The sequence below is a fragment of the Hyperolius riggenbachi genome, chromosome 5 (genome assembly GCF_040937935.1).
Source record: "Hyperolius riggenbachi isolate aHypRig1 chromosome 5, aHypRig1.pri, whole genome shotgun sequence".
Lineage (NCBI taxonomy): Eukaryota > Metazoa > Chordata > Amphibia > Anura > Hyperoliidae > Hyperolius > Hyperolius riggenbachi.
The window spans coordinates 198,954,320-198,970,342 of record NC_090650.1 but is presented as its reverse complement, the minus strand read 5'-3'; the positions used below and the strand labels follow the sequence as shown (position 1 = coordinate 198,970,342).

The following is a 16,023-nucleotide window of genomic DNA, read 5'->3' as shown; positions in this document are numbered from 1 at the left end:
CGTTTAACAGCGGTCTTTTATGCAGCACAATTATCAAACTGCTGTTGAGCGTGTGTATGGGGCTTTAGGATAGGGGGAAAAAAGTCTCTCCCCGTGGGGCCCCCTGCGGCTTCTGGTCCCCGCTGAGGCTGCATCTCTTGCGGAGTCTATTGTTACATCCCTATTCACACACTACCTGCAGCCCCTCCCTGTGCTTTGCCCCTTGATTTCAATTGTTTGTCAATGACATTGTGGGAATGCCCAGAAAAGGGGAAGTATGTAGCTTAGGGACAGCCTCTGGCCTTTTCTGAAGTAACCAAAAAGTATAAAACAGGTGTGGATGGACTTCGGCATTCTTAAGCAAAAGAAACCCAAAAGTTGAGTAATGAACACTTATACGACTGCAGATGCTGGCGTTCGAACTATGCACTGACAACAAGCCAATTCAGTTAATCTCATCTGTAGCCCAGAAGAAGGAGCATCTATTATTTCTGAAAATAATTTCATATTTAAATTCATCAGACATCTTTCCCTTTGCATTTGTGAATACAACCATGAATTGTTCTAAAATACAATGTTTTTCTTACCCCATGCTGTGATTACCACTGCAGTCTGTTTTCAATGCAGTGCAGCATGAGGGCCTAAAGATAACGGTCAACTAATACTGGCTTCCTTCCTAGTTCTTTGAGTGCACATAATTCTCTATTTCTCTGAATCTTTATTTTTTTCTTTTGTAATAATTATATTTTTTATTGGTAGTCATACATATATTACAGCTTGACAGGTTTTGTTAGCCCCAATAAAGGGAAAAAATACTTATCTAGTACAGTACTTAATAGTATCTTACAATTATAAGCTACTAGTGTGACTTTTAGACTTATGGTAGTTGAACAACAGACCCTGACTCTGTTAGTTATATGCATACAGTATACAGGCAGAAGTATCAGGAAGATGAGAGCAGTGCGCAGTGCACCACTGAGAGGCAATGACAGAGGTAAGTCAACGCTCTATGCCACCACCCACGCCCACCAACACGCAAGTTCAGTAATCGCAGGCTCATCCGTAAAGAGACTCTGAAGCGAGAATTAATCTCACTTCAGAGCTCATAGTTAGCAGGGGCACGTGTGCCCCTGCTAAACCGCCGCAATAGCGCCGCTAAACGGGGGTCCCTTGACCCCCAAACCCCCCACTGCGACACTTGGTCGCAGACTTGGTCGCTCCTGGAGGCAGGGCTAACGGCTGCAGCCCTGCCTCCAGTCGCGTCTATCAGCGGCGGATCTCCGCCTCTCCCCCACCCCTCTCAGTGAAGGAAGACTGAGAGGGGCGGGGGAGAGGCGGAGATACGCACTGACAGACGCGTGTGGGGCAGGGCTGCGGCGGTTAGCCCTGCCCCAACCAGGAAGCGCTCCCCCGCATTATGGAGGGGATTTGGGGGATCAGGGACCCCCGTTAAGCCGCGGGATAGCGGCGGTTTAGCAGCGGCACACGTGCCCCTGCTATCTATGAGGTCTGAAGCGAGATTTATTCTCGCTTCAGACTCTGTTTAAGGGGCCCATACACTTACACGATTTCCCGCATATACAGCAGATTCAATAACTGTGATCGAATCTGCTGTGCGCAAACGCTGACCGAACAATCGATTTCCGTCCAAAATCGATCGTTCCCATCATTCTGTCCGCGCGGAAGATTTTTCTCGATCACCAGCGGGTCGGGAGTGCATCGATAGTGGCGTTCGAATGTCCGATGACCGACGCTGGCAGCAATACATTACCTGTTCTGCTGGCGCATGTCCCCGCTGTCCCTTCTCCGCGCTGGGCTCCGGCTGGCTTCACTTACTTCCTGTCGGGGAAAGTTTAAACAGTAGAGTGCACTCTACTGTTTAAACTTCCCCGACAGGAAGTAAAGTGAAGCTGGAGCCCACATTAGAGAAGAGACAGCGGAGACCGGGGGACTCGCAGGCAGCCAATAGATCCCTCTTTGATCAGATTCGATCACAGAGGGATCTATCTGCTGGTCGATCTGGTGGCAATCGACCAGTGTATGGCAGCCTTTACTCAGGAGTGATAATGTAAAGGTCAAATGACCATTAAAAGCCAAACTACATTTTCCAGCAGAACAGTAAAAACATGTGACCAAAGCTGTCAGCAAACTGCAGTAACAGAGGCAGTTAGAAGGGTGGAGCATAAAAAAATAACGATCATGGGCGAATGTGAACTTGTTATGGGGCAAACCTGCAAATCCTGACTTGAACTATTTTACCAGCCAAAAAACACCACATCTGTGCTTGCACCTCCCCCCCCCCCCCCCCCCCCCCTCTCCTGGCTTGGTCTGATCAGTCACCAACAAGGGAGCATAGAAAGCTGGATAGGTGAACTTGATGGGTCGCCCATCCAACCAACCCATCCGGCTCTTTATGGTTTGGGGGCTGTGATGTCATTGTGGTGCTGGAAAGGTTGATGGACAGAAAGGTCGGCCAAGTTTTTACTTTTTATGGTAAACAGGAAAGAAGTGATAAATGTCCCTTTCACCTATTTATTTAAGGGAGGGCTTATATTTTGTATACCGATAGAATGTAATAATGGTGCCCTATTAAAAAGGGCACCTCATTCACATCAATGCAAATCTTTTCTCTATTGCCACCAAGTGTATAAAAAGGGCACCACATAAATATAAAACAACTATATTGTTGGTAAAAGGGCACCACATAAATTTAAAACCACTACAGTAAATCACTTGTTATGTTTAACTTTCATTTCCATACAAACTTTATCAATTACAATAATTCATTATTTAACCATTCCTGTTTCCTGTCCTATATATGCTTCCTGGAAGCGAGCACTTCGCTTCCAGGGCTAAAAAAAAAAAAAAAAAACAATCTCTTTGTGGCCATCTTGTGGTCAAATAGTAAAACTACATCTACATAATTTTTTTTATAAAATAAACCCACATTATTACATTTAAAATTAACTGTTCACATCCCACACCAAAAGTTACCCAAAAAATTAATGTTAATGAAAAAAAAATTACAATTAAAAAAACAAAAACAAATAGTTACCTAAGGGTCTGAACTTTTTTAATATGCATGTGAAGATAGTATATTGCGAACATTTTTTAAATTATAAGCTTGTAATTAGTGATGGACTCAAAACTGAAAAAAATGCACCTTTATTTCCAAATAAAATATTGGCACCATACATTGTGATAGGGACATAATTTAAATGGTGTAATAACCTGGACGAATGGGCAAATGAAATACATAGGTTTTAATTATGGTAGTATGTATTATTTTAAAGCCATAATGGCCGAAAACTGAGAAACAATGATTTTTTTTTCCATTTTCTTCTTAATATTCCTTGGTAAATGTATTTAGAAAAAAATAATTCTTAGCAAAATGTACCACCCAAAGAAAGCTTAATTGGTGGTGAAAAAACAAGATATAGATCAATTCATGTGATAATTAGTGATAAAGTTAATCGGCGAATAATTGGGAGGTGCAGCAATTTACACAATGGAAAGTGACACTGATAAAGGAAATGCCAAGAAAACACAAGTCTGAAAGTCCCGGCCACAACAATTAACAAGTAAAGGGGCAGGGGGAAAAATACTGGGCTGCTGGAAGGGGGGTGAATAATTGCTGCACTTGAGGGCCTGGAGGAGTTACTGGCTGCACTTAAGGGACCTGGCAGTAATACTGTATGCAGTGCAGTCATTAACCCATTTTGGTCGGCAAGTGTAGCCATTAACTTTTCTGGGTAGACTTATATTTGATTCAATAAGAAATTCCAGCTTAAGAGGGTCAAATATTGGAGTCAACTTATACACAAGGTCGACTTATATTTGAGTATATATGGTAATTGTTTCTAAAACGGTTTACTTTTTTTTTACTTTTTTGCACCACAACGAGCCTTTTCTGCGATTTTCACCTATGTTACAAATCACGTTTTTCCAACAAACTTTCATGTGTGTGTGAATGTATATATATATATATATATATATATATATATAATATATGTATATATATAATATATATATATATATATATATATATATATATATATATATATATATATATATATATATACATACAGTGGTGTGAAAAACTATTTGCCCCCTTCCTGATTTCTTATTCTTTTGCATGTTTGTCACACTTAAATGTTTCTGCTCATCAAAAACCATTAACTATTAGTCAAAGATAACATAATTGAACACAAAATGCAGTTTTAAATGATGTTTTTTATTATTTAGTGAGAAAAAACCTCAAAACCTACATGGCCCTGTGTGAAAAAGAAATTGCCCCCTGAACCTAATAACTGGTTGGGCCATCCTTAGCAGCAATAACTGCAATCAAGCGCTTGCGATAACTTGCAACGAGTCTTTTACAGCGCTCTGGAGGAATTTTGGCCCACTCATCTTTGCAGAATTGTTGTAATTCAGCTTTATTTGAGGGTTTTCTAGCATGAACCGCCTTTTTAAGGTCATGCCACAACATCTCAATAGGATTCTGGTCAGGACTTTGACTAGGCCACTCCAAAGTCTTCATTTTGTCTTTCTTCAGCCATTCAGAGGGGGATTTGCTGGTGTGTTTGGGGTCATTGTCCTGCTGCAGCACCCAAGATCGCTTCAGCTTGAGTTGAAGAACAGATGGCCGGACATACTCCTTCAGGATTTTTTGGTAGACAGTAGAATTCATGGTTCCATCTATCACAGCAAGCCTTCCAGGTCCTGAAGCAGCAAAACAACCCCAGACCATCACACTACCACCACCATATTTTACTGTTGGTATGATGTTCTTTTGCTGAAATGCTGTGTTACTTCTACGCCAGATGTAACGGGACACGCACCTTCCAAAAAGTTCAACTTTTGTCTCGTCGGTCCATAAGGTATTTTCCCAAAAGTCTTGGCAATCATTGAGATGTTTTTTAGCAAAATTGAGAAGAGCCTTAATGTTCTTTTTGCTTAAAAGTGGTTTGCGCCTTGGATGTCTGCCATGCAGGCCGTTTTTGCCCAGTCTCTTTCTTATGGTGGAGTCGTGAACACTGACCTTAATTGAGGCAAGTGAGGCCTGCAGTTCTTTAGATGTTGTCCTGGGGTCTTTTGTGGCCTCTCGGATGAGTTTTCTCTGCGCTCTTGAGGGTAATATTGGTCAGCCGGCCACTCCTGGGAAGGTTCATCACTGTTCCATGTTTTTGCCATTTGTGGATAATGGCTCTCACTGTGGTTCGCTGGAGTCCCAAAGCTTTAGAAATGGCTTTATAACCTTTTCCAGACTGATAGATCTCAATTACAGTACTTTTGTTCTCATTTGTTCCTGAATTTCTTTGGATCTTGGCATGATGTCTAGCTTTTGAGGTGCTTTTGGTCTACTTCTTTGTGTCAGATAGCTCCTATTTAAGTGATTTCTTGATTGAAACAGGTGTGGCAGTAATCAGGCCTGGGGGTGACTACAGAAATTGAACTCGGGTGTGATAAACCACAGTTAAGTTATTTTTTAACAAGGGGGGCAATCACTTTTTCACACAGGGCCATGTAGATTTGGAGGTTTTTTTTCTCACTAAATAATAAAAACCATCATTTAAAACTGCATTTTGTGTTCACTTATGTTATATTTGACTAATAGTTAACGGTTTTTGATGAGCAGAAACATTTAAGTGTGACAAACATGCAAAAGAATAAGAAATCAGGAAGGGGCAAATAGTTTTTCACACCACTGTATATATATTTATATATATAAATCATTTTTTTTTTTTGCACAGGCTGCGCGTTTCACTGGTCTAGGCCCGCTTCCTCAGGCCAATAAGAGTGCCAGAGTATATAGAGCCAGTATGCATGGAGTGCTCCATGCATACTGGCTCTACATACTCTGGCACTCTTATTGGCCTAAAGAAAAGGGCTTAGACCTGTGAAACGCGTGGCCTGTGCAAAAATAAAATTCTCTTTTTTCCTATGAAAATGTTCTTATTGAGGTAAGCCGCCTCATATATTGTTTTTACTGTTGTTTTTAACTTAGTTTTATAAACCCCTGGGCGCTTCTTTACCCTCACTGTACTTAACAGTAACTTCAATAACTATTTATCTCTGGCACCTTTTAACTCAAGCTTTTATTGTATGCACACCTGCATAAAATCCCACATATTATCCCCACTACATTCTTACAAAGAGGTGGGGTTCTCAGTAGTGGAACAAGGTTGGTTTCAAGGTGAGGGAAAGTTTCAACCCTTCTTGCAAGGTACCCTCAATGTTAAGTGACAGATGGGTTGGTATTGCTCAAGGTATAGGGCCCAATGCTCACAGGCTCTGCAAGTCCCAATTATCAGACACACACTGTGCATGCACACACCCCTACAGTGTTTAAATAAATAAGATCATCGGACATTGCATATCGGTGATGCAAGCAATGTGTCAGTTAGGCAATGTGATGCCTGGTGATGGGTAGGGAAATATGTACGTGTGTAGTCTCCATATAAATTTCAATAAAGCCACCTGAAGCAGTCAAGCATAGCTCCTCCTAATGTGCAGATGACAGTGAATGTTTGTTTTTTTCTGCATACTATAGCTGGTGGGCAGGGTGTACTGCATTCTTGATGGTGACAGTGGCCTGAAAAATTAAAGGGATCATAAAGTCTGATCCCTCGGTTTTGTACATCACCCCCTGTGTTTCCTTGATCTATGGTTCACTTTAAAGTGTGTGTATGTACAGTAGGCAGCCTGCACGCACTATGTTAGCCATGAATTTAGCATTATAGATGTCAAGTGAGATAATGAAATAGATTTCAATTTGCTGAGCATATTTGACCTTTCATCGAACAAGCAGCTATCATGCCAAGTTAGAAAATTGTCTGAAACATTTCATAAGGCAGCTTACCTTCATAGCATGGCAATAGCTCCTTCCCACTTCCCTGCAGATTTGGTGGAAGGATGACACAGAACCCATAAGGCAGGATAAGCTCACTTTCATAGTAAATATTCTTCCAGCGATGAGCACAGGCCTAAATAAATAAAGATATGGTTACTGTAGATGAGGGGGATAATCCCTTATAAAAACAAATACAGTTTCATCCCGCTAACAGTAATAACTCCCACATCTGAAAGAATGTCGATAAATATTAACCAAGACCATCTGTCCTGCCGGGTTTAGCTTTAGCCATAACAGCACAATGCAAGTGTGTTCGTTAACATGACTTACGGACATCTGTGATTCTATCACTGATACAACGTGAAATATGTTTCCAAAATGTTAGGAAAATTAGTTTGCAATTAAAAACGTGAGAGTGCCCCTTCTGATGTAGTGTGTTGCTGATAATGAGGTAACGACAGGCAACCATTAGGAGCTCTTGATGGAAAAGCATAACTATCGCCTTCTTGGAACTGTAGCAAACCACAGATCAGGTGGAATTCTAGCTGCTCACTTGTTGGGTAGACTGGAAGTGATTAAATTAGGAGGCACCAATAAAATTTAAACAAAAACAAAAGCACCAAAATAATCTGTTAATCCTGTGTAAACTTAAAGTGCACATAATATCCTAAATAAAATTACTACTTTAATAAAAAAAAAACTTAACAAGCCATAAATAAATGAATACATTTTGATCACATGACCTGATGATAAGCTCTATAGGTGTTTTCATAGCTGAGAGAAAAAAAAGTGACTCTAGCTTACAGACTATAAAACACATTCATAGCTGGCTACCCACTAAAATGAAAACTTATTTTATTAATATTAAATTACAAAAGTAAATTGTGTAGGACTGATAAACAGTATGTCAAAACTTTTTTTAAACAATGATGGAATTTAGTTTAAAATAGACAATGCCATGGTTGTGCTATTTTGTGATGTATATATACACATGGACAAACCCACTAGAGCCTTCTGTCCAGCCCATTTCAGTGGTATAGTAAACAGTGGCGGCTCCAGCTTCAGATTTTTGGGGGGCTCAAAAGGGGCTCAATGGCTGGCAGGTGGGGCTTATGCCAAAAAATGGGCGTGGCCACACAACAGAATGTGGGTGGGGTCATGGGTGGGGCCAAATATACATGACCTTAGCAGTGGGGGAAGTTTGAGCTCTGCCATAGTGTTTACCCCCAAAATACATGTAATCTGACAGCATTTCATCAAAAATACACGTAATTTGGCAGAGGTTCCTCTAAAACACAGGTAATATGGCAAACCGCTTAAACCGTACATACTGGAGATAGCAAAGATCGGCGTACACTGCAGCTGGTTTACTATCAGTACAGGCACAGAGTCACAGCTTATACTGTACATATTGGAGGTAGCAGATATCAGCACACACTGCAGCTGGTTTACTATCAGTACAGGCACAGAGTCACAGCTTATACTGAACATACTTCTTCCCAAGCCACTAAAATGGCCCCTCCTTCTCCCCCGTGCCAGTAAATGCCACCCTCCATACAGGTACCCCCCCCCCCCTTCTCCCCCATGCCACTAAAATGACCCCCTCCTTTTACCCATTCCACTGTAGTGATTTTTTTTCTCCCCCATGAAACTAATGCCCCTCTCCTCCCTCATGCCCCCCTCCTTCCCCCATGCTACTAATGTCCCCCTCCTTCTCCCCCATGCCACTAATTTCCCGCCTCCTTCTCCCCCATGCTACTAATGTCCCCCCTCCTTCTCCCCATACCACTAATGCACCTCTCCTTCTCCCCATGCCCCTAATGTCCCCCTCCTTCTCCCCATGTCACTTATGTCCCCCTTCTCCCCATGCCCCTAATGTCCCCCTCCTTCTGCCCCATACCACTAATGTCCCCCCTCCTTCTCTCCCATGCTACTAATGTCCCCCCTCCTTATCCCCCATGCTACTAATGGCCCCCCTCCTTCTCCCATGCTACTAATGTCCCCCCTCATTCTCCCCCATGCTACTAATGCCCCCCTTCCTTCTCCCCCATGTTACTAATGTCCCCCCTCCTTATCCCCCATGCTACTAATGGCCCCCGTCCTTATCCCCCATGCTACTAATGGCCCCCTCCTTCTCCCCATGCTACTAATGCGTACGTTAAAAAAGGGCGCCGGGAAAAAAGGGCGCAGGGTTTTAAACGATAATCATGAATAACGTTTAAAAAAAATTTGTGCTATATTTCGTTTAAAAATAATGTTTTATAAAGTTATAAATCATTAAATAATGTGTATGAAATCGGCAATTTTAAAAACGTTAATCTTCCCTGTTTAAAAAGTGAAATTTATAATAACGTTTTATAAAACATTAATAAGAATTTTACTAAAGCTATACCTAACCCTACTCTCACACAGAACTCTCCCTGTACTTATCCCTAACCCCTAGACCCCCCTGTTGGTGCCTAAACCTAAGACTCCCCTGTTGGTGCCTAAACCTAAGACCCCCCCTGGTGGTGCCTAAACCTAAGACCCCCCTGTTGGTGCCTAAACCTAAGACCCCCCCTGGTGGTGCCTAAACCTAAGACTCCCCTGGTGGTGCCTAAACCTAAGACCCCCCTGGTGGTGCCTAAACCTAAGACCCTCCTTGTGGTGCCTAAACCTAAGACCCCCCTGTGATAAGCATTAATAACGTTTTTAAAAAAAATATGGTGCGGTTTTTCGTTTAAAAATGTTTTTTAAAAAAATTGTACAATTTTTCGTTTAAAAGTAATGTTTTAAAAAAATATTGTACTGTTTTTCGTTTAAAAATAATGTTTAAAAAATTATAAATCATTAAATAATGGGTAATCATGAGAAGCAGTTATAAAACATTAAAAGTCTCCGGGCGCCGCTTTTAAAACGTTATTTTTCTCCGGCGCCCTTTTTTCCTGTTGGGCGCCCATTAAACGATATTTATTATGGGAGTGAATGGCGGCGCCCTTTTTGTCCACCTGCCTCATGCGCCCAAATTTCCTGCTTCCGCTACTAATGTCCCCCTTCCTTATCCCCCATGCTACTAATGGCCCCCTCCTTCTCCCCATGCTACTAATGTCCCCCCTCCTTATCCCCCATGCTACTAATGTCCCCCCTCCTTATCCCCCATGCTACTAATGACCCCCCTCCTTCTCCTCCATGCTACTAATGTCCCCCCTCCTTCTCCCCATGCTACTAATGCCCCCCTCCTTTCCCCTACATGCCACTAATGCTATCAGACTTGTCCACCGTAAAACCCCCTTTTCCCCGTGCTGTGGCTGCTAAAACGTACATTACAGCCCCCGTCCTTCTCCCCCGTGCCGCTGCTAACCACTATCACACCTCAGATCAGCGGCGAGCAGGAGATAAGAGACAGCCAGACCAGTGCATAGCAGCCACGTGGTAGATTCAAATGCAGGAAGTGACATCATCGGTCACATCCAGCATTTAAAGTCTACCACACGGTTGCTATGCGCCGGTCTGGCTGTCTCTTATCTCCTCGCCGCCGATCTGAGGTGTGTTGTTTTAGCGGCATGGGGAGAACGAGGGGTAGCTGTAAATATGTACATTTAGCAGCCACAGCACGGGAGAAAGTGGGTTTTTAAGGGAAAAAAGGCCTTTCAGCTACGGGCCCTCTGTGGCGACTAGGGGGGGCTTTCGGGGAAGCTTACAATTTGTCAGCTGGGGCTTGAGCCCCAGCAAGCCCCAGTGTAGTGCCGCCACTGATAGGAAATAGATCTATGCCAGCTCTGTTGGACCAAATTGGAGATCACTATACTCTAGTGTTTCAACACCACAATGCCAACCCCACCACAGACATGTAGGAATGGGCTACACTGGTAAACACTGCAATATCTGCATTAAAAAAGCACCTTCACTTTTAATTTGATTTTAGTTGATTAGTATGCAAAAGGTGGGGGTTGTGTCTGAAATAAAAATGGTGTGCCTTGAATTAAAGGAGTAATGTAGGGGGAAAAAAAGTTGAACTTACCCGGGGCTTCTAATGGTCCCCCGCAGACGTCCTGTGCCTGCGCAGCCACTCACTGATGCTCCTGTTCCGCCTCTGGTTCACTTCTGGAATTTCAGACTTTAAAGTCGGAAAACCACTGCGCCTGCGCGGCCGCATTCCCGCTTCCCTCTGACATCACCAGGAGTGTATTGTGCAGGCCTAGTACTTTGAAGTTGGAAATTCCAGACGTGAACCAGAGGCAGGGACTGGAGCATCGCTGAGTGGCTGCGCGGGCACAGGAGGTCTGCGGGGGACCATTAGAAGCTCTGGGTAATTTTAACTTTTTTTTCCCCCTACCCCCCTACAGTAGTCCTTTAAGCTTTAAAGCAAACCTGGACAAAAAAATAAAATTGATGAGCAGGGTTGGTATCTGCATGGGAAGCGTACACTGGAGGCATAATTTCCATACCATAATACCAAGCATAATATATGACCTGATGTCAGCTGGCCAATAGAGATGAAGTTCGCCACAATGACCGCATTCCTGTTGGGACACGCTGGTCAGCGAATGGTTTGGCTCGCTGACTTCAGGTCAGAGGTCATACTGGGCATCATGGGAGGAAAGATTGTCACTGTTAAATTCATGCAGCAGCAGATTTCTTCCCCAATAATGAAATAAACAATTGTATCTATAGCAGGTGGGAGGGACGATGGTGTGGTGCATGATACCGAAGCTTCGGACAGGATTGGTAGGGAAGCAAACAATGTTACAATGTTATTAGTCTGCCGAGATAATTCATCACTTCAAATCTGTTGGCGACGCATCAGGGCCGCCATACACATGCAAGATTTTCTGCAGAGATGGTCCTGACCAGCCACCTCAGCTGATAATCTTATAGCATGTGTATGTACCTTATAGAATAAGTAAAGTGTGATGCAATATGGTAATACGGTATATACTTATTAATAGGCATTAAAGCATGCAATAATATTGTGCCTAGTGCATATGTGTATCTTGCATTACAGGTGCAAACACAACTTACTGAGACATGAGTTAAGTTACTGTTCATGTACTACTTATATGCATCACTTATATAGGACATTACTGCATGTTAGTATTTTTTATTAGCTAAGCATGGCAATGTTTTACACACCTAAGTAGCGTGCATAACTTATTTACCGCTTTTGCGTTACTCTTTACCTAAGTTTAGTGAATTTACCCCCTTGTCCCATGTAAGTTCAGGTACCCTTTAAGGAAAATATTTTCAAAACTTAAAGTGACCCTGAGCACAACTAAAAAAATGCCATACTGAACTTACCTGGGGCTTCCTCCAGTCCCCCGTAGCGCATAAGCACAGGTGCAGCAGCTACCAACCCTGCTCATCAATTTTATTTTTTGTCCAGGTTTGCTTTAAAGCTTAAAGGACTACTGTAGGGGGGTAGGGGGGAAAAAAAAGTTAAAATTACCCAGGGCTTCTAATGGTCCCCCGCAGACCTCCTGTGCTCGCGCAGCCACTCAGCGATGCTCCAGTCCCTGCCTCTGGTTCACTTATGCATGCACAGTTTCACGGGACTCCCAGCCGGGTCATTCAGCTAACAGAGCCAGCAGTGGGTTAATGGAAGAAGTCCAGAGGACGCAGAGGGACCTCACTGTCTTCAGAGGGCTGGAGGAAGCCCCAGGTAAGTTCAGTATGGCATTTTTTAGTTTTGTTCAGGGTCACTTTAACATGAACCTGGAAAGGCATATATTTTTATTCTTCTTGAGTTATATGGCTTAGTCTACAAGTCTCACCATCCATGAAGTTTGTAAATGTAATGCATGCCTCCAGTATTCACTTACTGATTTGGATTAAGATGAGATTTTTGTTTTACAGCAAAATGAAAAAAAAATGATATGCTGTAAAATGTATATCCGACAATTTTCTTCTGTAATGTTTAGACAAGTTAGACTTAATGTAAAAGCACCGATGTTGCCAAAACACATATCCTATGCAGCTTTGTATACATTTCATGTTTAATATACACATAAAATACAAGAACAACATTTCCAGACAGGAAACTGCATATGATGATTGACCAGGAAGGAAGCATTTTTTAGAAACAAAGATATTATTGTTCACATAAATGTTAAGCTACAGAAGGGTCAACCCAAAAAAGAAATACCTTTATACATTGTATATGGCAGGTTAAATGACTTGCTTTCATTAACCCCCTACTAGGTACAACTCTTCTAGAAATACATCTAGAAGAGAATCTAACATAGTGTTTCTCAACTCTTTTGACGCAAGTACCCCCTATCTCAATTCAGCTCCAGCCAAGTACCCCCTGAATTCAGCTTAATATACTTGCATGAAATGTAAGCATGCAACCATTATTTGAGAATAGGTAGGAAGATTAGTTGCCCCCAGTAGAGGTTAGCTAAGTAGGTGCCTCCACTATAGGTAGCCAGTATAGTTGCCACCCAGTATAGGTAGCCAGTATAGTTGCCACCCAGTATAGGTTAGGCTGGGTTCACATTTGCATTAGCAGTCAGGATTTTCCGGACCGGATCCGGAACGTATACTGTACAAACGGAACGGACGTTTGGCAATCCAACGATAGTCTATGGATGCATACATACTCGTCCGTTCCACACGGACCGGATCCGGACCGGATACGGACTCCGGACACTTTTCCAACTCGCTCTATTTTTCACGTACGTCGGATGAGACCACCACACCGGGACCGGATCCTGACTGCACCATCCGCACAGCTGAAACCAATGAGAAACGGAAAGGAGGCAACACACTGGCTATAAAAAATCTGGACGTTCTACCCACTTCCTGTGCGTTTTCATGGGCCCAGCGTTTGAGGAGTGGAGCAGCAGTGACTTGTGGCTGGAGATATTTGGCAGCATGTCGGACGAAGAGGTGAGGCCCTACACACCTGAGGACCTGATTCTACAGGCGCAGCAGCTACCTGCCTGGTGCACCCACCATCTCCTGCGAGGAGCACGCCTTCTTCCCACATAGTAATAGGTAAAAATCAAAAAGGAGACAATTCCCAGGTAAAGTGAGTACAAAAACACTGGATCCATGGTCCAAACTGCAGTCTCTATATCCAAGGATGGTCTTCACACGTCAGGCTGTCTCCAACAATGACCCCAGACCTCCCAGACCCCAAGAATTTGTATAGTCTGTATCTCTTTAAAAACGGATCCGGATATAAACCGGATCACCTACTGATGAAAAAACGGATGCAAATGGAACGGATCCGGACCGGATCCTGAGTGCAACAGTACGCATCCGGTCCGGATGCGCACGGAACGGATCCGGACATCCGTTTCGTTTTTTGCAAAAACGCAAGTGTGAACGGGGCCTTAGCAAGGCAGGTGCCTCCAGTAGGTAGCCAGGGGATAGGCACAGTGGTGGGGGAGTCAAGCATAGCTTAACAACTCATCTTCTGGTATTCACCGCAGCCTCTTTCTACTTCCCCTTCCAGGCGTCCTTCGCGGTTGAGTCATCACATGGGGCGATGTTACCAACGCGAAAGACGCCTGGGAGAGGAGGTAGAAAGAGGCTGCAGTGGAAACCAGAAGGTGAGTTGTTAAACTATGCCCGACCGCTCGACACTGTGTCTTCCCCCACCCCATCCCAACGCTCCGCCCATGGCCTAGTAACAGACCTGGCGCTGTGCACCCTTAGCTGTGGTTGAATCACGTGTTGAGAAACACTGATCTAACACACCTTAACATTAACAAACGTATCCAAATATAAAAACACCACCGTAAATTGTTATTAAGCAGAATATAAAGAAAAGAGATGCAATACACTGTATATTGTACAGTAGATTCCATCTACAATATATAACCATCAGATTACATACAGGAGTGAGTCTAATTTATTAACTTGCTACAGTAGTATGTGTTTGGAATGAAACTGTGCCTGAAGGAAACCCATGCAATTATGGGAGAACATTAAAACTCCATGCAGAAAGAGTACTAGCTGAGATTTAAGTCTGGGACTGAGTAGGATGTTGTTACCCAATCCCCATATTGTTTCTGTAGAACAAGCATTCACTGTGGACCCATGAAACACCACGCCAAGGATGCCCCGATCTCTCGCTCAAAAAGACACAGCTCATCTTCTGCCAATGCTATTACACTGCAGTGTACACAAGAAGTTTTAAATCAGGATGATACCATTTATTGGCTAACTTAGTCTTAAGAATGCAGCCTTCACCAAACTTCAATCCTGTTTGCTTACGAGATGTTGGTACAGAAATACTATATATATATATAATATATATATATATATATATATATATATATATATATATATATATATATATATATATATATTTTATGTTTGGATGCATGTATATAGCTGTCTGTTCCAATATCTTGTATGAAGTCTGACGAAGGCAGCACAGCCGAAAGCTTACTCTTATTCTTTTAAGTTAGTCAATAAATGGTATCATCCTGATTCAAAACTTCTTGCTTTTACTGATGGCTTTTTTTGCTTTTACCCTAAATGGTGGTGTAGCTGTTTGCATTGTTAGCTGAAAAACTGTAGTTCCACTTTAAAGTCATATGAATATGAACATTTAATTAGCCAGTAGAGGGTGGAGTAGGTAAATCCATCACAGACAGAAGGACAGATACATGAGAAAGTATAATAAAGCATGAGGCGCCCTTCTCATGGAAAACTTGTATAACATTGAAGTATACTTTAATGAAAGCCATCCTAGTAATTTACTTGGATCACTGTAATATACCAAATGATGGATCACTGGGGAAAAGGTTTTTTTTTTTTGCTGTAGAAAATGAGAACTAGGCCCCAAACAAAAAACAGAGCATTTCTGCATGGGAAAAACAGACATGTTAAAGGATCCTGTGATAATTATAAGATCTGTTTACACCTGTCAGTCTATTCACACTTGTCAGTAAGTGAAACACAAAACTGCACAATAATTCCAGGACTGTGGATGTATTTCCCTAGAAACCTATAGTGGAAACGCATCTGCTCCAGACTAAAACCACAACAGACCACCGGAGCGGACACTGCACACTGTCTGCTCCCGCTGGCCGGGAACCCAGCCTTAGAACTGGCATTGACAAATGCAGTGCATGGTTTCAAAAAATGAATGGAAGTTTCCTAAGATAGGGGCTCCACCATGAGAATGGGGGGAAAGGTGAGGAAAATGCAGGCAGTGCCTAGTTGTAGTATGCATATGGATGAAAATAATAGCACTG

General features: G+C 42.7%; 1 protein-coding gene across 1 annotated transcript in view; it reads right to left on the bottom strand.

Annotated features, from left to right (window-relative positions):
* Positions 1–16,023, bottom strand: part of ITGA9 (integrin subunit alpha 9) — a 565,489-nt gene that overhangs the window by 461,081 nt on the left and 88,385 nt on the right. The window contains exon 4 of the mRNA XM_068236571.1: positions 6,842–6,965. Within this exon, the coding sequence (XP_068092672.1) occupies positions 6,842–6,965 (124 nt within the window). The remainder of the gene's footprint in view (positions 1–6,841; positions 6,966–16,023) is intronic.